Raw genomic sequence first — 25,544 nt, 5'->3', positions numbered from 1 at the left:
GCCTATCCTGAGACTGCTGGACTGGCACACTCAAAACACTTTTTAATGTTTTCTTGGATAGATAATAAATCCACATGGTTCAAAATACAAATGGGACAAAAAGATATATAATAGAAAGTCACTCTGCCATCCCTGTCCCAGGCCCCTAGTTTCCCCCGTCCCACAGGCATCACTGCTATCAGTTTCTTAGAATATCCTTCCCGAAATAGGTTCACACACTTTGGAGTCTTCTGTGTTTTAAATGAGTCCTGAGAGTGGGGCCCCCTTTCCTCATGGAGATGGGGTGTGTGTCAGGCAGGGGGTGGGTTCTACCTTCACGAGGGGAACTGGGAGAGTAGGGGTGGGACATGGTGGTTTATATGTGTGAAGATCAAGCAAAGTCTTAAACTCAGAACAAAGCCAACCTCACCAGAACTAGGCAAGAAGAAATGATTCTTCTAGGTCTTCTGGGTCTCACAGGGTTTTCCTTGGGGGTGCTTGTTAGAAGTGCACATTCTCAGGCCCTACCCCAGACCTACTAATCAGAAATTCTGGGGTGAGGTCCAGCCATCTGTGTTTTAACAAGACTTCTGGTTATCTGACTATTCAGTCAACGTATGAGAACCCCTGTTCCTTGTAGAAGGAACTCATGAGACAGTCAGCCCTGCCACAGCTGGCAGGGTGGAGGTTTCTAGATTTCTGCTTCAAGTCGCTTGGTTTAGACTCTTCCCTCTCTCTTCCAGGAGCCCTTCTGCCCGTGGAGTGGGCCGTTGCCATGGCTGAGCCCAGGGGCCCTGTAGACCACGGAGTCCAGATCCGCTTCATCACAGAGCCAGCGGGTGGTGGCGCAGAGACAGGCACCCTGCGCCGTGGCGGGCGGCGCCCAGCTAAGGATGCGAGAGCCAGTACCTACGGGGTGGCTGTGCGTGTGCAGGGCATCGCTGGGCAGCCCTTTGTGGTGCTCAACAGTGGGGAGAAGGGTGGTGACTCATTTGGCGTGCAGATCAAGGGGGCCAACCACCAAGGGGCCCTGAGAGGGGTGAGCTCTGACTCGGAGCTCCCTGAGAACCCTTACTCTCAGGCTCAGGAGCGGCCTGCCCACTCCCAGGGCAGCACGTCTGATGAAGAGCCTGGGGCTTGCTGGAACGGAAGACTTCTCCGATCCCAGTCCCAGGCCTCCCTGGCACATCCTGTGCCTACGGGTCCAAGCCACAGGAGCAGCAGCCTGCTAGAGCTAGCCCCCCCGGGGGCTTCAGCGGGCACCATTGACACTGCTCCCCTGTCCTCAGTGGACTCACTCATCAACAAGTTTGACAGTCACCCGGGGGCCCAGGCCCGGGGTCGGAGTGGCCGCCGCATGCGGACACTGCCCCCTGAGCAGCGCAAGAGGAGTCAGAGCCTGGACAGCCGGCCCCGACGGGACACCCTCGAGGAGCGGGAACGCCAGTCCCCCAATCACTGGGCCCCCAGCACAAAGTATGACAGCTGTGTGGGCAGCTTACAACAGCCGGCCCCGGGCCAGAGCGCCAGTGCCCTCAGTGGCCTTAGCCGTGCCCGTCAGACCCAAGACTGGGTTCTTCAGAGCTTTGAGGAGCCACGAGGGAGAGCACAGGATCCTGCTGTGCTGGAGGTCAGTGCCCCCCTGCCCCCTGCCTCCCAACCCTCATACCCCTCCTCCCTAGCCCTGGCTCACAGGCCTTGGGGCTCCTTGCTCTAATTCATGTAATGTAGAGCAGCAAGTCTCTACATTTTTTTCTTCCACTTTGTTCACCTAACGGATTATGTTCATATGGACAAGATACTTCCATGAGTAAAGTCCTAAACAAAATGGGATTGACGATGAAATCATCGTCAATAAGCATGGAGACTAATTTGTCATTGCCCCAGTCGTTAACTATGCCTCAGTCACCAGCATTTGTCAGGTCTGCAGCATACATAAGGCAGGCTTGGAAGGTCCCTGGTGCTCTGGCCAAAACTTCACACCTTTCTCTCCCATTCCCAGCAACTTGACTCTGAGAAAAATGAAATCCATTCTAAGAGTAAATCATTTCCAGACTTCTGGATGTTAGCTATCATTAGTGAGAAATTACTCATGACACAGCTCACAGCTGGTTGAGATCTGCTTGCTGACAAAAATCCTGGTTTGCTCTGTATGTGGAGGGAAATCCTGCCTGGTTCTCTCCCTGGCCTGTTGCTCAGGCCTGAGCAGCATTGCCTTTCCATCCTACTTTAGGCTTGTTCATCAACTTTGGAGGGCCTGGTTTCTCAACTGCCATTTGTACTCCCGCTAAACCCCACACATGCCTCTGGCCTAATCTTCCTACTTCTTTGGGCTTATTTCTTCCAGTTCAAATCCACTCCAGACCTTCTGCGAGACCAGCAGGAGGCAGCCCCCCCAGGCAGTGTGGACCACGTGAGGGCTGTCATCTATGGGCTCCTGAGGGACGGGTGAGTGAGGGCCCACCCAGCCACGCACACACGTCCTTCCTTTTCCTCCTAGCTTTTTCCTCATCTTCCTTGCTCTTGACCCCTTCCTCCTATCTGCTACCTTCCTCCCCTAACCTTTCCTCCTATCCTTTTACTTTGCAGAAGCTCAGAGAGCGATGTGTCTGTGAGAAGGAAGGTTAGTTTGGTGCTGGAGCAGCTGCAGCCCCTGGTGGTGAGTGATCTCCTCAGGGTGGGAACAAGGGACAGGTTTAGGATCTTGAAGGCCTTGGGATGGGGATGTGGACTTACTTTTCCAATTCATGTCTCTGACAGATGGGCTCTCCTGGTCCTGCTAAGGCCCTGGCAGGGCAGGGTGAGCTCACCCGCAAAGTGGAGGAGCTACAGCAACAGTTGGATGAAGAGGTGAAGGTGAGGAGAGGTTAGACATGTGGGAGGGAAAAACCTCAGCCTGGAGATGGCCTGGGCTGGCTCCAGGCAACAGCATGAGCACTTTTGTGTCCTGTGGGAGAGACGTGTATGTGCTAGCTGCAGCGAAGATTTCTGGGGCTTGCTGAAGCTCAGGGAGACAGATCACACTTGGGATGCAATTACTTTCCATTCTCTTCTGTGGAAGTTCCAATTACTGGCAGTGTAAATCTTGAGCAAGTTACTTAAGTTACTTAAATTACTCTGTGCCTCAATTCTTTTCATCTGAAAAATGGGAATAAAAATACCTTCCTTATGGTCATAAAAACGATGGCAATAGTAGTAGCTGTCATTTATTGAGTATGATTTTGGAAGTAGGTACTGCCTTGGATAGGATGTAATCACATTGGCCCTCTAAAGCAGGCATCTTTGATCCATTTTTGATGAGAAAACTGAAGATCAGAGAGTTCAGTGAATTACGCCATGTAGTAAATTGCATGGAAAGAATATAAAAAGTCAGATCAGTCTTATTCTAAAGGCTGTCTACCTCCCCCCCTTTTTAAAAATGCTGCTTCTGTCTCACAGTATTGCCTTATCCATAGCTGGTGTTCATTTATGGTTGGATTATATCTTTCCTTCTTTCCTAGCAGTGCAGTGTGGTGGTGAAGGGTGCGCTGCGGGGTCCAGTTGCCTGGGTTCAAATCCTGTTACCCTTCGTGGTGGTGTGACTGATATTGGGCATGTTCTTTAAAAGTTCTGAAGAACTGTTTCCTTAATAATAAAGGGAAGATGTTAATAGAACTATGCTAGTTATCTGTTGCTCTGTAGCAAATTACCCTGAAACTTAACAGTTTGAAACAACCATTTATTATTACATGGCATCTGAGGGCTAAGAATCTGGGAGCAGTTTAGCTTGGTAATTTGGCTCAGGGTCTGTCGTGAGGTTCCAGTCAAGACATTGGCTGGGTGTTGGTCACTAGAGATGTTGGCTGGAGTGGGAGGATATACTGTGAAATGGCTCACAGGGCTGTTGGCCCGAGGCCTCATCCACAGGGGCTGCTTGAGTTCCTTCACAGCATGGCAGCTGTCTTCCCCCAGAATTAGTGATCCAGGAAGAAGCCACAGTGCCTTTTTTGGGACCTACACGGGGAAGTCACACATCATGCCTCCCTTTTTCTATTTGTTAGAAGAGGGTCCCTATATCTAGCCAGTGCCTGAGGGGAGCAAAATTAGGCTTTGCCTTTTGCATGGAGTGTCACGAAATTTGTGGACATTTTAAAGCCCCACAAGTACCACAAGATATGAGGATTAAATGCAGATGATACCCATCAGCTCCCTAGTGAAGTGCTTGTCACATAGTAAGTGTTCAATAATCATTGTGCCTGGTCCTTTTGGGAGGCTGTCCCTAGTCTCCATCCACTTTCCTTTCCTTTCCTTTTTCAGAAGCGGCAGAAGCTGGAGCCATCCCGGGGGGGATTGGAGCGGCAGCTGGAGGAGAAGGCAGAGGAGTGTAGCCGACTGCAGGAGCTGCTGGCCAGGAGGAAGGGGGAGGCCCAGCACAGTGCCAAGGAGTAAGGGCAACTTTTGGTGCATGAGGGGCTCTTGGGGGCTGGGTGTAAGGCTGGAGTTAGAGACCCGTCCTCAGGCCTGAAGGAGATGAAGGGAAGTTTTCAGAAGCTGAAAGGGGCAGAGATAAAGACAGGATCTTTCTCTCCATCTTCTCTATCAGGCACCTGTGCCTCAGGTTCTTAGTTTGTAAAACAGGAATAATAATAGGACCTACCTCACTGGATTGTTGTGAGCTTTTATTCATTATTCAGCAGACATTTCTGCAGTGAATAGCATGTGGCAGACACTAATCTATATTCCCGGGGTACATTTGTGAACCATAGAGATGAAGATCTCTGCTCTCACAAGCTTATTTTCTAGTAAGGAAGAACAGATAGTCAACAATGAATGTTATGTAAGTAAAGCTGTAACATATTATAAGATGATAAGTAGAGTAGGGGAAGGTAGATCAGGAGAGCTGGATTATGAGGTAGCAGTTTGCAGTATTATACAGTAGAGTCAGGGAAGGGCTTATTGAGACTTGAACAGAGACTTAAAAATTTAAATTAATATATGTAAAGTATTTAGAAAACTGTCTGGCACATAGTGCTCAACAAATGTTATCTGTTACTAATTATTAGACTCCAGAACATGAAGCTCCTCCTGGACCAGGGTGAAGAGTTACGGCATGGGCTGGAGACCCAGGTGATGGAGTTGCAGAACAAGCTGAAACAAGTTCAGGGTCCTGATTCCGCTAAAGAGGTGCTAATGAAGGTAGGGAGTAGGGTGGGTAGCTCAGGCCCTGCTTCCTGTCAGCTGAAGCATCCGCAAGTCTGCTCATCCATAGTTTCCCTGAAGTACAGAGAACAGCTTATTTATTAGGGATACCACTTGGTGTGTTTCAGGTAGACTCCCATGGCAGGGGTGGGGCTGGGGAGCCCAGAATGTTGGGTTTCCTTTATCCTAACTAGGCATCTTGGAGGGTAGTGAGCCCTGGGTACTGTGTCTAGTGTGTAGAAGGTGCTCAATAAGTGTTTGTTAAATGAATGAATGAATAAATAGACAAACGGATCCTAATATGATAACCCCTGTGCTTCTACCCTCACTTTTCCCAGGATCTGTTAGAGACCCGGGAGCTTCTGGAAGAGGTCTTGGTGGGGAAGCAGCGGATAGAGGAGCAGCTGAAACTCCGGGAGCGGGAATTGACAGCCCTGAAAGGGGCCCTAAAGGAAGAGGTGGCGTCCCGTGACCAGGAGGTGGAGCTTGTCCGGCAGCAGTACCAGCGAGATGCAGAGCAGCTTCGCCGGAGCATGCAGGATGCAACCCAGGCATGTGACAAGAGCAGGGACTGAGAGAAGACCCTGTCAGGGAAGGAGGCTACATTGGGGCCTTGCATTTTTTGATTTTCCATGATTGCAACTGAGAACTCACACTAAAAGACACATGTAAAATGTAGTGGAAACCTCAGCCAGGAAACCTACAAGGGCAAAGGGATGGAGTGCGGGCCAGAAGTACTGTGAGGAAATAACTGGGGGAGGTTTATGTAGATGACAGCAGTGGGCTGTGATGGGCAGAGAGCCTTCTGCTAGTCTTATACCCGGTACCACTTGAGTGTCAGGGTGTGTAGCTGGCATGGTGCCCTCTGGGCCTCATCCTCCCCATCTGCATGCTCACACCTTGTTTGAAGTGAGCTCTTTCCTGAGACTACTGGTCCTCAATCCTTCCCTTCCCTAGGACCATGTAGCATTGGAGGCTGAGAGGCAGAAGATGTCAGCCCTTGTGCGAGAGTTGCAAAGGGAGCTGGAGGAGAGCTCAGAGGAGACAGGGCATTGGCAGAGCATGTTCCAGAAGAACAAGGAGGATCTTAGAACTACCAAGCAGGAGTAAGGACCTTGCCACTCTCTGAAGGATACTTATCCATGATGCTTACATCTCACTTCATCTCTACCTACACTTCCCTCTTCCTCTCCATTTCTCAAACTGTTCTTTGCTACATGTGCCTTCCTCCTTCCTGGGAGTTGGTGCCCAGTGGGCTGCCCTCTAGGGAGGCGGTTTTCATTGTCCTGCTGACCTCTCCCAGGCAGGTGGCTTGACCCTGTTCCCCTGTATTTTACCTCCCTGGTCTCAGACTCTTGCAGCTGCGGATGGAGAAGGAGGAGATGGAAGAGGAGCTTGGGGAGAAGATGGAGGTCTTGAAGAGGGAATTAGAGCAGGCCCGAACTGGTGCTGGAGATGCTCGTCAGATTGAGGAGCTTAAGAAGGTACTTGGGCGTTGTGGGGCAGAAGGCAGATTGGGGAGAGAAGTAGCTGCCTCACCTATCCTTGAGGGCCTTCATGCCAGTGTGGCTGTCTCATGTGTGCTTGGTGTCCAGGCCCTGTCCTACCTGCCTAGTCTTCCCTCCTTCCCAGCATACACTGCCTGATTCAGTAGGGATGGTCTCGCTGAGAGAACTTTCTAATGGAGAGGGCTCTCAGTGGCCAGGTTGGGGTATAACCAGAAGGCTGCTGGCTGCCTTCTAAGAAATCTCATGGGTAGCACTTTGGGTAGATTAGTGAAAGTGCAGGATCATTTTTTCAGGCTCAGAAACCTAATTTGGTCAGCACAGCAAGAATTGCTCTGTCTGTCAGGGTGGACTCAAGTATATTTTGAAATAAATGTTAGCAATTAGAATGCTAGTTTACTAATTTACAGTGAGAAGTATCATCTTATGGACGGAAATACTTGTGTTGGCATGACCAGATGACTTATGTGGGAGGCAAGTGATAATCTGAAGGCTGTTCAGAGAGTGTAGCATCTGGTTACTCAGAATGATAAGCTTCAGTGTTTGATGTGTCCAGCCGCCTTCACCATGGCCTTGAGTGGGGCTGGGACACTCCAAGTTCATGTTAAGATTCCCTCTCTTCACTAGACAGTGGTTCAAAGCAGCAGAAAGAAATAAAAGCCTGTGGTAAAGTTAAAAAAAAAAAAAGATTCCCTCTCTTTGCTTTTTTTTTTTTTGGTAAAGAAAGTCTTTATCATACACGAACAATGACATTTTATGAGTCACGATGATAGGGTCATAAAATTAAAGGTGAACATACAAATAATTTCTTCATAATCCTTGTGTTTTAGTTTATCAATGAACTAGAAGACAACTAATTATTTTGGATGATTTAGAGAACTTGGAAAGTATTTTTATTAATTATAGGGAACAGGCATTTATGGCCTCCTAAAGATTCCTCTAGATCCACATTTTCTTGATTTACTGTATTAGATATATAATAGATGCTCATTAACAAGTTTAATTAATCAGCACTGGCTTATCATGCCTGTGCCTAGAAGACTGCCTAATTGTAATCAAGATAATCCTATTTTTAAAGAGTAAAGAAATCTAACTCTAATGATTTTCCAGATAAAAACCTGAGTTAACATAAAATATTTGGTGGAGAAAAACATAATAAATGTTAACCAAATATTCTTTAATGGTTGTGGTGGTATGTTAAATAATTAAAATTCTCATTTCTCAGAGAAACTCTTGGAATAATGATGAAGTAAAAAAATGCTCTTAAATTTTCATTAAATGTTTTGGAACTAATAGATACCAAGGATAGTCTGAGGTCTGCTGACTATACCAGCCAGTCCTGTGCTCTCGGACATCCTTCTGGACAATCTCAATTAATTTATCACGCTGGATAAAGCTAAACAGCAATAACTAGCCTTTCGTTTATCTCAAATACTAAGTATATTTTATCAAGTATATAACGAGTAGACAAAACATACATTAGGAAAACAGACTAACCAAGTTTCGCATAGACTGCATGCACTGATTTTTTTTTTTTAATATTTCAACTTGTATTTATTTATCCATTAAATCATTTAATCATTCACTCAACAATATTCATTATTTACTTACTGGAAATTCTGTGCTGTATAGTCAGAGAAGAATGCTAGCAAATACAAGTGCATGCACTGTTTTTTTAAAAAATTTATTTATTAATTAAAAAAATTAACAAATGAAATAAAATATTAACATAGATAATCAGTAGTTCACAATATCATCACTTAGTTACATATTCATCATTCCTTGAAACATTTGCATCCATTCAGAAAAAGAAATAAAAAGACAATAGAAAAAGAAATAAAATGAAAACAGAAAAAAAAAAGATTATATCTACCATACCCCTTACCCCTTGCTTTCACTGATCACTAGCATTTCAAACTAAATTTATTTTAAGATTTGTTCCCCCTATTATTTATTTTTATTCCATATGTTCTACTCGTTTGTTGACAAGGTAGATAAAAGGAGCATCAGACACAAAGTTTTCACAATCACACAGTCACATTGTGAAAGCTCTATCATTATACAATCATCATCAAGAAACATGGCTACTGGAACACAGCTCTACATTTTCAGGCAGTTCCCTCCAGCCTCTCCCTTACATCTTGAATAACAAGGTGATATCTACTCAATGCATAAGAAAAACCTCCAGGATAACCTCTGGACTCTGTTTGGAATCTCTCAGCCATTGACACTTTGTGTCATTTCACTCTTCCCCCTTTTGGTCGAGAAGGTTTTCTCAATCCCTTGATGCTGAGTCCCAGCTCATTCTAGGATTTCTGTCCCACGTTGCCAGGAAGGTCCACACCCCTGGGAGTCATGTCCCACATAGACAGGGGGAGGGTGGTGAGATTGCTTGTTGTGTTGGCTGGAGAGAGAGGCCACATCTGAGCAACGAAAGAGGCTCTCTTGGGGGTGACTTTTAGGCCTAAATTTTAAGTAGACTTGACCTATCCTTTGTGGGGTTAAGTTTCATGTAAACAAACCCCAAGACTGGGGGCTCAGCCTATAGCTTTGGTTGTCCACATTGCTTGTGAGAATATCAAGAATTCAGCTTTGGGAAGTTGAATTTCTCCCCGTTCTCACCATTCCCCGAAGAGGGTTTTGCAAGCATGCACTGTTTTTCTTTTTCTTTGTAATTAGTTTTGTCAGTATCAGACCCACTGCATATTAGACAGCAATGCTTCAGCCTGATTTTGGTAATTTCTGAATCTCAGAAGTAGTTATTAGCTAAAGAATCAGATTTAGAACTCATATTTTATTTTTATTTATTTGTTTGTTTTTAAGAAATCAAAGCAGCACTAGTACTTCTTATGTCACGTTTTGGTTTACTTATGCCTGCATCCATTTACCCTCCACATAATATATATATATATATATATTTTTTTTTTTTTCAAGATCTGTTTCACAGTCTGTAAAATTCACCCATTTAAGGTGTACCCCTCCATGGTTTTTAGCATATTCATGATGTTGTGCAGTCATCACCACTGTCTAGTTTCAGGTCCTTTTTATCACTCCAAAAAAGATCCCCAAAGCCGTTAGCAGTCACCCCTCAGTCCCTCCCCTGACCCTGACAATCACTAATCTACTTTCTGTGCCTATGGATTTGCTTGCTGTGGACTTTTCATATAAATGGAATCATGTAATATTTTTCCTTTTTTGTCTAACTTTTTTAACTCAGCAGAATGTTTTCAAGGTTCATCCGTGTTTAGTATGTACCAGACTTTCCTTCCTTTTTTTCACAACTGAGGAATATATTCTGTTGTATGAATATACTACATCTGGTTTATTCTTGCATCAGTTGATGGACATTTGGACTTTTTCTACTTTTTGGCTATTATAATGCTGCTATGAACATTCATATACAAGTTTTTGTGAATATATGTTTTCAGTTTTCTTGGGTATATAGAAGTGAAGAAGTAGAGTAGCTAGGTCATATGCTACCTCTGTTTAACTTTTTAAGGAGGTGACAGTTTTCCACAGTAACTGCCCCATTTTACATTTCCACTAGCAATGTCCAGGGATCTAATTTTTCTATATTCTCGCCAACAATTTTTATTTTCTGAGTTTTTGATTCTAGCCATCTTAGTGGGTGTGAAATGAAAACTTGTGGGGGTTTTTCTTGATAATACATTTTAGATTATTAGACAGTGGTATTACATTCTTAGCTATCCAGAGGCACACAAATGGCATAAATTTTTGGATTGTTTTTCCAAATATCTATGTCACCATATATGTGCAACAAGTTTCTAGTTTCTGCTCAGGTAAATGAGGAATTATTAGTCATACATGGCTAGAGAAAACATTGATTAAATGGATAATACTCTGCATAGTTGAAAAATGAACATTCAGTTGCTTTGTCTAGGGAGTCCCAAACATCACATTTAACTTTTTTATTATTTTTCTGAATTATCCAATTATTTTATCCATGCAGAGACCTAGATCAGTAAAAAAAAAAAAAGTTTATTGTAAAAGTACCATCACAACCCTAAAAGAGGGACTATTTTAAAAAACAGCTTCAAAATAATTTGTATCCTCAGTTCAGAACTGTAACAGCTTTGGTTATACTAAATTGAATAACTTGCCTTTTACTTTTTATCTGTCTACAATTTGAGTATCATTTAATGAACCAGAAAATATATTTGCTTCTCCACTGAAAACCCACAGGCTTTTACGTCAGCCTTTTTTTTGAAAAAACATTTTTATTCACACATCATACAGCCCATCCAAAGCGTATAGTCAATGCTTTGCGGCATAATCGCAGAGTTGTGCATTCACGACTGCAATCAAGTTGAGAATATTTTTGTTCCTCCAAAAAGAAAAATCCCATAGCCTTTATACCCCCCTATTATTGACACTTAGCATTGGAATGGTACTTTGTTACAAGGTATGAAAGAATATTACACTATTACTGTTAACTTTAGTTCATAGTTTACATTAGTTATATTTATTCCCATATACCACCCTATTATTAATACCATGAAGTAGCGATGTACATTTGTTCTAGTTCAGAAAGAATGTCCTTATATTTGTATTATTAGCCACAATCAGAATCCAGTCGGGTTCACTATGTTTGGATTTTTGCTTTATATTTCCCTAATGACTAATGTTGAATATCTTTTCATGAGCTTATTGGGCTTTTGTATATTTTCTTTGAGAAATGCTTGTTGAAATCCTTTGCCCATTTTTAAATTAAGTTATTGTTGAATTGTAAATTTTCTTGATACAAGAACCTTATCAGATCGATGATTTACAAATATTGTCTGCTGTTGTTTGGGTTGTCTTTTCACTTTCTTGATTGTATCTTTTGGGGCACAAAAGTTTTCATTTCGTTCAAGTGCCATTTATCTATTTTTTGGTTGCTTGTGCTGTAGGTATCATATCTAAGAAACTGTTGCCTAATCTAAGATTATAAAGTTGTAAAACTGTTATCTTCAAAGAGTTTTATAGCTTAAGCTCTTACTTCTAGGTCATTGATCCATTTTGAGTTAATTTTTGTATATGGCATTTGTTCATTCTTTTGCATGTAATATCCATTTGTCCCAGCACCATTTTTTGAAGGAATTATTCTTCCCTCATTTAAGGATTTTGGCACTCTTATTGGACCATAGAAGGGTTATTTCTGGGCTTTCAGTTCTTTTCCATTGATCTTCTTGTGATGTCTCTGGTATAAGATAATGCTATAGCATCATAGAGTAAGTTAGAAACTTTTTTTTTCCTCTTCTAATTTTGGAAAGAGTTTGAAAAGGATAGGTGTTAAGACTTCTTTAAACTTGGTAGAAGTTACCAGCAGAAGCCATCTGGTCCTGGGCCTTTCTTTGTGGGGAGGCATTTGATTATCAGTTCTATCTCTTTACTTGTTATAGAGTGTCTCAGATTTTCTGTTTCTTCTTGAGCCAGTTTTGGTAGTTTGCATCCTTCTAGGAATCTGTCCATTTCATCTAAGTTATGTCACTTGTTGACATATATTTGTACATAGTATTCCCTTAGAATCCTTATTTTCTGTAATGTCCCTGCTTTTATCCCTGATTTCAATAATTTGAGTCTTCTTTTTTCTTGATCAGTCTAGCTAAAGGTTTGTCAAGTGTTTTTTTGTAGTCTTTTCAAAGAGCCAGGTTTTGGTTTCATTGTTTTTTTCATTTTTTTTTCTCTGTAATTTTGAAGCAAGTCTTGGAGATGTTTTATCCTCAGGTTTTAATGTTCCAATAGGCTTGAAAACTGCTGCTTTAATCCGTGTTTATTTTAGTATATTATACTCCAGGACAACCTAATTTCCCTAGTTTTTAAATTAATAGGCATGGGCTGTGCCTTATACTAACTTTATTTATGTATAACATTGTTATACCATATACACTGTGCAAATTTCTACCTCTTACTTTCACTTATGTAACTCCCTTTATTTGGAATGCCTTCTTCCACCACTCTCTTCCCATAGATGCCCATCCATCCGAACTGGCTCAGGAATGTCCTCTTGTCCTTGAAGCCTTTCCCATCAAGTTTTCTCTCTCTTCTTTGAACTCTGTGCTTACAGTCTTATACTTGTTTACCATTTTTTTTTTTTTTCTGCATGGGCAGGCACCAGGAATCGAACCCAGCTCTCCGGCATGGCAGGCGAGAATTCTGCCACTGAGCCACCGTCACACAATCCTGTACTCATTCACTTTTCATTTGATTAGTTCTATTACTCATTCTCAGTTATTTCTTTTTATTAGACTTGTAGTCCCAAGTAGATAATGTGGTTTGCAGTCAGGGCAATTTGAATGCCTTCTCTGTCTGCGGTGATATCTGTGGCAGTGCTGGTGCCTGGCGCACACTCATTGATTTGAACGTAGCAGAAGGTGATGGCCTTGTGGGGTTGCTATCAAGAGTCCTGAGCTTTGGCGCTCTCGATCCTGTGGGTAGACCCAGCTGCTTTTTCTTTTCCTTTTTTTTCATTTACATATGGTAAAATTAACTCTTTGTGGTATATAGGCCTATTTTTTTTAAGGTTATGTGAAATAAATTAGACACTAAAAAAGTACATACTGTATGATTTCATTTAAATAAACTACTCAAAACAGGAAAACAATTCTAAGCTGCTAAGAGTCAAAACCACTGCCCATCACTTGGGGGCGGGGGGTGGTGTTGTGTTAGTGACAGTAGGGCAATACAGGGGGATTTGGAGGTTTCTAATGATATTCTGGTTCTTGATCTGGATGCTGGTTGTGTGGATGCATTCATTTTCTGTTGGTTTTGACAAGAGCATATACTTGTGTATCCACCACCGAATCAAGATACAGAGTAGTTCCCCACTTCAGAAAGTGCTGGACAACCTCTCCCTCCTCTAATCCCTGGAAACCACTGACTTGTTCTCCTTTTACACAGAGTCATCTAAATGTAGTCACATAGTATGTGGCCTTTCTTTGGGGAGGGTCTGGCTTCTTACATTTGGAAGGAATTCAGCTCCTTCTTTAATTGCCAACCCTAGTCCGTAGCCTAAGATCCCTCCATTAAGCAGTGGTAGGGCCAGGGATTCTCCTGAGAGCTTCAAGAGCCAGGCCAGTGAACGAAGGGCTCTGGTATCCCAGTCTGGCTCTCTTTGTCTTATCACTGTTCACTCTAGGAGCTGCGCCGTGCACAGGAGAAGCTTAAAGAACTGCGAGCAGAGCAGCAGAACCAGGAGGTGGCGGGGCAACTCCGGGAGCAGGAGTTGGAGAAGCAGCTGGGAGTCCTGCGGGTCAAGGCTGCTCGTGGGCAGGAACTGGAAGAGCAGAACCTACAGCTGCAGAAGACTGTTGAGCAATTGAGACAGGACTGTGAAGAGGCTTCCAAGGCAAGGGGAGTGGGCACTGGGCTTAGGAGGTCGAGGCTGAGGGGTCTGGAGGGCTGAGGAGCTAGAGGGCGTGGAAAATGACCTGTCATGGGTATGTACTGACCAGAGCCTTGGTCCTAGGTGTGTGCTTAAAACCAGCCAGGGTTTGGCAGGCATGAGGCTGCTGTACTTCTTCTCTGCAGGGGTGGGTTCTCAGGGAAGCCTCTGGTTGGTGGTACTGCCCACTTTACTCTCTTCCTCTGTGATGGCCTTCCTGGGAACAGTCAGTGGCCCGACCCCTGGGTCTGAGCCACCACTTCCTGAACCATCCGTAGGCTAAGACGGCAGCAGAAACAGATTCAGCAGTGCTGGGGCAGCTTCGGGCAGCAGTGGAAACAACGCTTCGGGAGACGCAGGAGGAAAATGACGAATTCCGACGACGCGTCCTGGGTCTGGAGCAGCAGCTGAAAGAAGCACGAGGCTTGGTGGAGGGTGGGGAAGCGGTGGAGGCACGACTTCGGAACAAGGTGCAGCGTCTAGAGGTCAGTGCTTCTGCTGGCCTGGCTGGCTTCCCCCTGGCCATCTCTGCCCTCTCAGCCCTGGCTAAACACTCTCAGGCTAAATACTCAGCCATCAGTTTTATTTTACCCTTCATGTGCTTCTGTTTTGCATCCCTAAAGCCTTGGTTTAACCTTGGGTTTATTTCCGGGAGTGTATTTGGGTATAAATGTTTTGGCGTCTGCACTAGTTATTTTGCCTCTAGCTCTCACCCTTTGCTTGTTCCAGTGTCATGATTTCTTTCCTCATTCATCTGAGCCTGTTTTCCCTGCCCAGCTTTTCCTTAAATACCTCCTCCTCCTCCCTTCTGTACGCCCACCTCCAAAAGGCTCGAATCCAACCTTAGCTCCTCAGTCCCACCCTCTGACCTCGTTTTTTCAGGTAGAGAAGCAGCGGCTGGAGGAGGCTCTGACCACAGCTCAGGAGGAGGAGGGGTGCCTGGCAGCAGCCAAGCGGGCCCTGGAGGTGCGGCTGGAGGAGGCCCAGCGGGGACTGGCCCGCTTGGGGCAGGAGCAGCAGGCGCTGACCCGGGCCCTGGAGGAGGAAGGAAAGCAGCGGGAGGCACTGCGGAGGGGCAAGGCTGAGCTGGAGGAGCAGAAGCGTCTGCTGGACAGAACTGTGGACCGACTGAACAAGGAGGTGGGGCCCAGGGCTGCCCGGGCCCATTTAGTTGTGTGCTTATGAGTTCTTCTGTGAATATGAAAGGGAAATGCAGCAGTAAGCCACAATTAAAAACCGTATGATAGGTTCTCAGCTCGTTTTCACACCGATCCCCCCAGAATCAGACTCAGTGATAAGGACTGGAATACATGGAGTGTATTTTGGAAGGTGGTTTCAGGGAGCGTTTGAAGGAGAGAGCAGAGTGAGAAAAGACAAGGAAGGAAGCCCAGAACGGGAGCATGACAAGCAAGTAACTACTTTAAACTGAAGTTTAATCCTGCTGGGAGCTGTGGGAGCCAGTACAGAGCAGACACCGCAGCGGTAGCGCATTGGAGGGACGAGGAGCTGGCTGATGTCTTGTCCAGGGCTCATTTGGCCTTGGTTGAGGATTGTGCCCAGGGGATGTTAACTCCCTGGCATATCTGGACTGCTGTGGGTGGGCAGAGGCAACATCTTGTTTTTTTTTAATGCAGCTTTATTGAGATATATTCATACACCATACAATCCATGCTCACAGACTCTGTGTTTTCACCTTAGCTCCCAATTCCCACTCCTTTATTGATCTTGATTCTTGGAGAATCCCTCCAAGTCTATAAGGCCTTTTTTATATTTGGGTAGGAGAAGGAGAAAGGAAGAAAAAGAAATAGGTTGCTTTTTTTTTTTTTAGGGGGGGAGGTGATTCTCCTTCCAATCTCTTGCTTTATAAAACAAGAGCAAACACTTAAAATATTCCATCAATTTTAAAATGTACATTTTATCACCTCTTATATGTTATTATATGTCATAGCTCAGTTGGCAGATTTTTTTTCCTTAGTGGTACATCTTATAATCATTGGCATCTTACGTCTGCTAAAACGTGGTAATTTATATTTACTTCATGTCAGGCACTGCTGTAAGTACTTCACATAATTAACCTAATGTAATTCTCACATCAACCTTGTGTTGTAGGTACTATTATCCCATTTTACAGATGGGAAACTGAGTCCCAGAGGGGATGAGTAACTTGCCTGTGGTCACACAGTAAGTGGTAGAACTAGGATTTAAACCCAGGCAGTTTGTCGACCTTAAGCACTAGCTGTACGAGGGACCTTGGTCCAGGAAAGAAAGAAAAGGAAGCACGAGAGGCACGGGGTGAGTGTTGGGAGTCTGGGCCCAGTGAAGGACAGAGGCATCTGTTAGAGCCACGCAATTCCAGAACTCTCTTTTCTCGATGTCTCAGCTGGATCAGATTGGAGGGGACTCCAAGCAGGCCCTGCAGCAGCTCCAGGCCCAGCTGGAGGATTACAAGGAAAAAGCCCGGCGGGAGGTAGCAGATGCCCAGCGGCAGGCCAAAGAGTGGGCCAGTGAGGCCGAGAAGAGCTCTGGGGGTCTAAGCCAGCTTCAGGATGAGGTAGGAGCCCAGGGGTCACCCCTGAGTGGTGGGAGAGTGGGAACCATCCCAGTGTCCTCACCTGAATCTCTCTGTCACCAGAGGGTTCTGGGGCCCAGGCTTAGGTCTTTTGACTTGGAGTGACATATTCAGGTGGGGGGAGGTGAGAGGAGTGGTCTGCCATAGGTACAGACGATAGGGAATGCATTGTCCATAGAGCAGAGATTCTCGCTCAAATTGCCCTGCACATGAGTCACTTCGTAGGAAAATCCCAATGCCCAAGCTTTACTCAATTACACTCAAATCTGGGGGTTGGATCCAAGATCAATAGTTCTTGAAATTCCCCAGGTAATTTCTTTTGTGTAGAAAATTTGAAAATAGACAAAGAAAATAAATGGTCTGCTTTTATTATCAGCATGTTCTGACAATTGTCAAGACTCAGGGGAAAATTTATCCCACTGCTTATCCTTCATCTTCTTCCCTCTGTATTGTTGCATTTTTTCATTTTGCCCAGACCCAGAGGCTACGGCAGGCGCTGCAGGCATCCCAGGCTGAACGAGACGCTGCCCAACTGGACAAAGAGCTGCTGGCCCAGCGCCTGCAGGGGTTGGAGCAGGAGGCAGAGAACAAAAAGCGCTCCCAGGATGACAGGACCCGGCAACTTAAGGGCCTGGAAGTGAGGACTGTGGAGGCTGAGCTGGGTGGGTGGGGAGGAAGGGGACTGGGCTCCGGCACAGGTACACCTTCTGTGGGGAAGAGAGCCAGGACATGCCAGACCCTTTTCTGTACCAGGAATTGAAAACTGACAGCCCACAGCTGAGGGGGTTTTGTTGGTGTTCTAGTTTGCAAGCTGCCAGAATACGATATACCAGAAACAGAACGGCTTTGAAAAAGGGGAATTTATTAAGTTGCAAGTCCACAGTTCTAAGGCCGAGAAAATATCCAAATTAAGGCACCAACAAGAGATTACCTTCACTCAGGAAAGCCGATGGAAGTTCAGGGTTTCTTTCTCAACTGAAATCTCTCCTGGCTTCTTGTTTTATGAAGCATCCCCGGGAGTGTTTTCCTTCTGCAACTCTAAAGGTCTCTGGCTTTGTGGGCTCTTGTGGCTATCATGGCTCTGAAGTTTTTTCTAAAATGTTTCCTCTTTGAAAGGATTCTGGTAAACTAATCAAGACCACCTGGAATGGGTGGAGTCATATCTCCCTCTAATCAAAGGTCAGTACCCACAATTGGGTGCGTCACATCTCTGTGAAGATAACCTAATCAAGTTTCCAACCTGTAGTGCTAAATAGGGATTAAAAGATGACTGCCCTCAAAGATGGATCATGATGAAAACATGGCATTTCTAAGGTGCATAATCCTTTCTAGCCACCACAGTTGGCAGCAGTTATTTTTTTCTTATATGCGGTTGTAGTCACACACTATACACTCCATCCAAGGTGCGCAGTCATTGGCTCTCAGTATAACCACAGAGTTGTGCTTTCATTACCACACTCAATCTTAGAGCACTTCTGTTGCTCCAAAAAAAGAAAAATCCCATACCCCTTATTACCTCCATATTGACATTTAGCATTGATCTGGTACCTTTGTTACAAGTGATGAAAGATATTATAATATTGTTCACTATAATCCACAGTTTGCATTAGGTGTATTTTTTCCCATATACCACCCTATTAGTAACACCTTGTAATTGTGACCTACATTTGTTCTAGTTCATGGAAGAGCATTCTTGTATTTGTGTTGTTAACCACCTTCCTCATCCACAGCAGGGTTCACTATTACATCTTTTCATCTAGTGATGTACATGACTCTAAACTCCCCCTTTCAACCACGGTCACCGTCAGATTCAATGCTGTTAATTACACTTACAGTAATGTGCAACATGACCTCTCCTCATTTCCAAACATTTACTACCTTATTAAAAATTCTGCGCAAATTAAGCATCAGCTCCCCATTCTCTACCCTCATTCTGTATTCTAGATTTTAACTCCATGAGTTTGCACATTATATTTGTTCATATTAGTGAGATCATACAATATTTGTCCTTTTGTGTCTGACTCATTTCACTCAGTGTAATGTCTTCAACCGTCATCCATGTTGTCACATGCTTCAGGACTTCATTTCTTCTTACAGCTGAATAATATTCTGTTGTGTGCGTATAATACATTTGGTTTATCCATTGCATCAGTTGCAGGACACTTGGGTTGTTTCCATATTTTGGCAATTGTGAATAATGCCGCTGTGAACATCAGTATGCAAATGTCTATTCATATCCCTGCTTTATCTGTTCATATTTTCTGGGTATATGCCTAGTAGTTACTGGATCATATGTTCTCTACTTTGTTTCCTGATGAGCTATCAAACTCTTCAACAGCAGCTATACCATTTTCCGTTTCCTCAAACAGTGAATGAGTGTTCCTGTTTTTCCACATCCTCTCCAAAACTTGTAGTTTTTTTTTTTTTTTAATAGTGGTCATTCTAGTAGGTGTGAAATATATCATTGAGGTTTTGATTTGTATTTCCGTAATAGCTAGTGATGTTAAGCATCTTTTTGGGTGCTCTTTAGCCATTTATATTTCCTCTGGAAAAATGTCTATTCAAGTCTTTTGCCCATTTTTAAATTGGGTCTTTTGTCTTTTTATCATTGGATTGTAGGATTTCTTTATCCTTTTTTTTAATTTATTTTTTATTTATGATATATAACCACATACAAACATTCTTATCATATGATCATTCTGTTCTTGTTTTATAATCAATAACTCACTATCATCACATAGTTATGTATTCATCATCATGATCATTTCTTAGAACATCTGCATCAATTCGGAAAAAGCAGTAAAAAGAAAAAAAAATTTTGATACATACCATACCCCTTACCCCTCCCCTTCACCAATCACCAGCATTTCAATCTACTAAATTTATTTTAACATTTGTTCCCCCATTATTTATTTATTTTTAATTCATGTTGTTTTACTTGTCCATCGATAAGGTAGACAAAAGGAGCACCAGACATAAGGCTCTCACAACCACACAGTCACACTGTGACAGCCATATCATCATACAAGAAACATGGCCACCAGAGCACAGCTCCACATTTTCAGGCAGTTCCCTCCAGCCTCTCCATTACACCTTAACTAAACAGGTGATATCTATTTAATGCATAAGAATAACCTCCCGGATAACCTCTCAACTCTGTTTGGAATCTCTCAGCCACTGACACTTTATTTTGTCTCATTTCCCTCTTCCCCCTTTTGGTCGAGAAGGTTTTCTCAGTCCCTTGATGCTGAGTTCCAGCTCATTCTAGGATTTCTGTCCCACATTGCCAGCAGGGTCCACACCCCTGGGAGTCATGTCCCACGTAGAGAGGGGAAGGGCAGTGAGTTTGCTTGCTGTGTCGGCCGAGAGAGAGAGACCACATCTGAGCAACAGAAGAGGTTCTCTTGGCGGTGACTCTTAGACCTAATTTTAAATAGGCTTAGCCTATCCTTTGCAGGATTAAGTTTCGTATGAACAACCCCCAAGATTGAAGGCTCAGCCTGTTGCTTTGGGTGTCCCCACTGCCTGTGAGAATATCAAGAATTCTCCACTTTGAGGAAGTTGAATTTTCCCCCTTTCTCACCATTCCCCCTAGGGGACTCTGCAAATACTTCCCTATTCACTGTTCAGATTGCTCTGGGATTTATCTGGGCATCACTGTGGACAAACCTACAAAATCTCATGCCCTACACAAGGTTCCAAGTACTATGGTGTTTGATTAAGTTGTCCATATAAGTTATACTTTATATGTTCTTGATATTAAGCACTTATTGGATATATAATTCTAAAATTTTTCTCTCATTGAGTAAGCTGCCTTTTTACCTTTTTGACAAAGTCCTTTGAAACACAAAAGTCTTCTAGTTTGAGGAGGTCCCTTTTAACTCATTTCTTTTGTAGCTTGAGCTCTGGGAGTAAGGTCTAAGAAACCACTGCTTACCACAAGATCTTGAAGATGATTCTGTACATTTTCTTCTAGTGCTTTTATGGTCCTGTCTCTTAGATTTTGGTTTTCCATCCATTTTGAGTTAATTTTTGTATAAGATGAGATAGAAGTCTTCTTTCATTCTTCTGGATTGCATATGAATATCCAGTTCTCCCTACACCATTTGTTGAAGAGATCATTCTGTCCCAGTTGAGTGACTTGGCAGCCTTGTCAAAATCAATTGACAAGGTCTATTTCTGAATTCTGAGTTCGATTCCATTGATCAGTATATCTTTCACCAGTACCATGCTGTTTTGACCACGTAGCTTTGTAATATGGTTTAAAGTCAGGAAGTAGGGCGGGCCACGGTGGCTCAGCAGGTAAGAGTGCTTGCCTGCCATGCCTGAGGTCCCGGGTTCGATTCCCGGTGCCTGCCCATGTTAAAAAAAAAATTAAAGTCAGGAAGTGTGAGTTCTCCAACCTCAATTTTCTTTTTCAAGACGTTTTTGGCTATTTGGGGGGCTCTTTACCCTCCAAATACATTTGATGATTGGCATTTCCATTTCTTCAAAGTAGGCTGTTGGAATTTTGGTTGGGATTGAGTTGATTCAGAAAATCAATTTGGGTAAAATTAGTATCTTAACAATATTTAGTCTTTAATCCATGAACACAGAATGGCCTTCCATTTACTTAGGTCTTCTTTAATTTCTTTTAGCACTGTTTTGCACTTTTCTGAAATCAGGTCTTTTACATGATTGGTCATGTTTATTCCTAGATAGTTAGTTCTTTTAGATACCATTGTAAATGGATTTCTTATTACTAGTGTATCGAAACACTTAATTTTGGTGTGTTGACCTTATATCCACCACTTTTCTGAACTCATTTATTAGCTCTAGTAGCTTTTTGTAGATTTTGGGGGACTTTAGGATCACATTATCTGCAGACAGTGGAAATATTACTTCTTCCTTTTTTATTTGGATGCCCTTTATTTCTTTTTTCTTGCCTAAGTGCTCTAGCTAGAACTTCAGGCACAATGTTGAATAGGAGTGGTGACATTGGGCGTCCTTATCTTGTTCCTGATCTTAGATGGAAGGCTTTCCATCTCTCACCATTGAGCACAATGTTAGCTGTGGGTTTTTCGTATATTCCCTTTATCATGATGAGGAAATTTCCTTCTGTTCCTATTTTTTGAAGTAATCAGAAAGGATGCTGGATTTTCTCAAATCCCATCTCTATCAATTGAGATGATGATGTGTTTTTTCCCTGGTTTGTTTGTTAATGTGGTATGTTATGTGAATTGATTTTCCTATGTTGAACCACCTTAGTATATCTGGAATAAAATCCACTTGGTCATGGTGTATAAATTTGTTAACATGCTATTGGATTTGATTTACAAGTATTTTGTTGAAGATTTTTGCATCTGTTAGAGAGATGAGCCTGTAATTTTCTTTTCTTGTAGTATCTTTATGTGGCTTTTGTGGTAGGGTGGTGTTGACTTCACAGAATGAGTTAGGTAGTTTTCCTTCATCTTCAATTTTTTGGAAGAGTTTAAGCAGGATTGAAATTAATTCTTCTTGGTATGAGTCGTAGAATTCACCTGTGAAACGATCTGGTCCTGAACTTTTCTTTGTTGGTAGGTTTCTGATGACTGATTCAATCTCTTTACTTATGATTGGTTTGTTGAGGCTTCTATTTCTTCTGGGGTCAATGTAGGTTGTTCTCTGTTTCCAAAAAATTGTCCATTTCATCTAAGTTGTTTAATTTACTGGCATGCAGTTCATGATATCCTGTTATGATCCTTTTTCTTTCTGTGGGGTCAGTAGTAATTTCCTCCCTCTCATTTCTGATTTTAGTTATTTGCATCTTCTCTTGTTTTTCTTTGTCAGTCTGACTAAAAGTTTAATTTTCTTGATCTCAACCAACTTTTGGTTTTATTAATTCTTTTTTTTTGTTTGTTTTCAATTTCATTTATTCCTGCTCTAATCTTTGTTATTTCTTTCCATCTGCTTGCTTTTTGATTCACTTGCTGTTCTTTTTCTAATTCCTCCAGGTGTATAAATAGGTCTTTAATTTTAGCTCTTTCTTCAGTCTTCTTCTTTTTTTAATTGGCAAGCCAAAACAACATACAAACATGATCATTCTTAACTTACAAACATTCCAAATTTTGTGTACAGTAAACAGCTCACAATATCATCATATACTAGTATATTCATCACCATGATCATTTTTTTAGAACATTTTGCATGACTCCAGAAAAAGAAAAAGAAAAAAGGAGCAACTCATATATACCATACCCCTTACCCCGTCCTTTCATTGACCACTAGTATTTCCATCTACCCTATATATATATATATATATTTCCTTTTCTTTCTTTCTTTCTTTATTTTTTTTAAGCATGGGCAAGCACCAGGAATTGAACCCAGGTGTCTGGCATGCAGGTGAGAACTCTGCCTGCTGAGCCACCATGGCCCACCTCCATCTATCCAATATATTTTAACCTTTGGTCCCCCTGTTTTTTTTCTATACCCCTTACCACTGCCTTTCATTGATCACTAATATTTCAGTGTACTCAATTTATTTTAACATTTGTTCCCCCTGTTATTTATTTATTTTGGTTATTCAGTTTTTAATATTGTTTATAAGAAAATTAAAGCAAATTATTTTGATGCTATTTTCCCTCATTACAGATGCATTTTACCCCTATAATATAGAAAAACTGCAAACTCAAGCAAAAACAATTAAAAAAATTCCTTGTCCATAGTCTCAACTCAATACCATTAATAGTTTGTTATACTTTTTTCCAGATATTTTTGCTATGTATTTCTTACAAAGATATGATATATTCTATATACTTTTGTCACTCAGAGTGGTCTAAGAGTGGCTCAGCAGTATTAGCATCATTTCTGTTAGAAATGCAGTGTCTTTGTCATCACTTTAGTCCTATTGAATCAGAATTTGTATTTTATCAAGATGCTCAAGTGGTCACATTTAACGTGATTTAATTTAATCACATTAAAATTATATATATACATGCACACACATTTTTATTCTGCTTTCGTCATTTAAATGAACACAGTGTTTTTCATTTTATTGAAGAATCTGTATAAACATGATTTTATATGCTGCATTTATCATTCCTATCATTGGTGTTTTTTCTATTGTTAAAATAGGATTGGGATAAACATCTTTTTTTTTCCTCACGCAAAAACACTTTTTAATTTGTACAGTTAGTCACTATCATTGTACACTCTAGGCATTCCTAGATTATACCATCTCAGTCTTTATCATCTATCTTTCCTTCTGATTTCATTTGTTCCCCCAGCCCTCCTCCCTCTGTCATTCTCAAATTCAGCTTCATTCAATGTACTTATATTGTTGTGCTACAATCAGATAGTGTTGTGCTATCCATTTCTGATTTTTTATAATCAGTCCTGATGCACAATTTGTATCTCTTCACCTCCAATTTCCTAATATCTACCCTATTTCTATCTCCTGATGACCTTTGTTCTTAACTGAAATTCTTCAAGTTCATTCATTAATGTTAGTTCATATCAGTGAGACCACGCAGTATTTGTCCTTTTGTTTCTGGCTAATCTCACTCAGCATAATGTCCTCAAGGACCATTCATGTTGTTACTTGCTTCATGACTTTATTCTGTCTTAACAGCTGCGTAATATTCCATCATATATGTATACCACAGCTTGTTTAGCCACTCATCTGTTGATGGATATTTGGGCTGTTTCCATCTCTTGGCAATTGTAAATAATGCAGCTATAAACATTGGTGTGCAAATGTCCATTTTTGTCCTTGCCCTCATGTCCTCTGAGTAGATACCTAGCAATGGTATTGCTGGGTCATATGGCAATTCTATACTTAGCTTCCTGAGGAACTGCCAAACTACCTTCCAAAGCAGTTGTATCATTTTGCATTCCCACCAACAGTGGATAGGTGTGCCTCTTTCTCCATATCCGCTTGTTTTGTTTTATTGATAATGGCCATTCTGGTGGGTGTAAAATGATTGTGGTTTTGATTTGCATTTCCCTGATAGCCAGGGAAGTTGGGCATCTTTTCATGTGCCTTTTAGCCATTTATGTTTCCTCTTCTGAGAAGTGTCTGTTCATGTCTTTTGCCCATTTTGTAATTGGGTTGTTTGTCTTTTTGTTGTTGAGTTGAACTATCTCTTTATATATTCTGAAAACTAAACCCTTATCTGATATGTCTCCAAATATTGTCTCCCATTGTGTAGGCTGTCTTTTTACTTTCTTGACAAAGTTCTCTGATGCACAAAAGTGTTTAATTTTGAGGAGTTCCCATTTACTTATTTCTTCAATGTTCATGTTTTGGGTAAAATCTAGCAAACTGCCTCCTATTGCAAGTTTTATAAGATATTTCCCTAAATTTTCTTCTAAAGGTTTTATGGTCTTAGATCTAATGTTTAAGTCTTTGATCCATTTTGAGTAATTTTTGTATAGGGTGTGAGATATGGATTCTTTCATTCTTTTGCATGTGGATATCCAGTTCTCCAAGCACCACTTATTGAAGAAACTATTGTGTCCCAGGTGAGTTGGCTTGACTGCCTTATCAAAGATCAATTGTCTATAGATGAGAGGGTTTATATCTGAACACTCTATTTGATTCCGTTGGTCAGTATCTCTATCTTTATTCCAGTACCATGCTGTTTTGACCACTGTAGCTTTGTAATATGCCTTAAAGTCAGGTAATGTGAGACCTCCGACTTCATTTTTCTTTCTCAAGATATTTTTAGCTATTCAGGGCACACTACCCTTCCTGATAAATTTGGTTATTGGTTTTTTTATTTCTGAAGAGTAAGTTTTTGGGATTTTAATTGGTATTGCATTGAATCTACAAATCAATTTAGTGTGTAGAATTGACATCTTAACTGTATTTCATCTTCCACTCTATGAACACAGTATGCCCTTCCATTTATTTAGGTCTCCTGTGATTTCTTTTAACAATTTCTTATAGTTTTCTCTGTATAGGTCTTTT

At 42.1% G+C, this 25,544-nt stretch overlaps 1 protein-coding gene across 8 annotated transcripts in view; it reads left to right on the top strand.

The window, feature by feature from the left end:
* Positions 1–25,544, top strand: part of CGN (cingulin) — a 44,767-nt gene that overhangs the window by 4,681 nt on the left and 14,542 nt on the right. For 5 of the 8 annotated variants that reach the window (XM_077156011.1, XM_077156008.1, XM_077156007.1 and 2 more), the window contains 14 exons: positions 723–1,609; positions 2,327–2,427; positions 2,569–2,638; positions 2,740–2,835; positions 4,276–4,403; positions 5,022–5,154; positions 5,496–5,708; positions 6,115–6,263; positions 6,509–6,641; positions 13,801–14,010; positions 14,325–14,531; positions 14,929–15,186; positions 16,427–16,597; positions 17,091–17,252. In XM_077156011.1, coding sequence (XP_077012126.1) covers positions 755–1,609; positions 2,327–2,427; positions 2,569–2,638; positions 2,740–2,835; positions 4,276–4,403; positions 5,022–5,154; positions 5,496–5,708; positions 6,115–6,263; positions 6,509–6,641; positions 13,801–14,010; positions 14,325–14,531; positions 14,929–15,186; positions 16,427–16,597; positions 17,091–17,252 — 2,886 coding nt within the window. In that variant the 5' untranslated portion in view covers positions 723–754. Of the gene's footprint in view, positions 1–35; positions 1,610–2,326; positions 2,428–2,568; positions 2,639–2,739; positions 2,836–4,275; positions 4,404–5,021; positions 5,155–5,495; positions 5,709–6,114; positions 6,264–6,508; positions 6,642–13,800; positions 14,011–14,324; positions 14,532–14,928; positions 15,187–16,426; positions 16,598–17,090; positions 17,253–25,544 lie in introns of those variants that run through there. The other 3 variants (XM_077156013.1, XM_077156006.1, XM_077156005.1) reach the window with 3 other exon arrangements.

The sequence above is a fragment of the Tamandua tetradactyla genome, chromosome 4, assembly GCF_023851605.1.
Source record: "Tamandua tetradactyla isolate mTamTet1 chromosome 4, mTamTet1.pri, whole genome shotgun sequence".
In the NCBI taxonomy this organism is placed as follows: Eukaryota; Metazoa; Chordata; class Mammalia; order Pilosa; family Myrmecophagidae; genus Tamandua; species Tamandua tetradactyla.
Note: the sequence above shows the minus strand (reverse complement) of the source record. Positions and strands in the feature narration are given on the sequence as shown.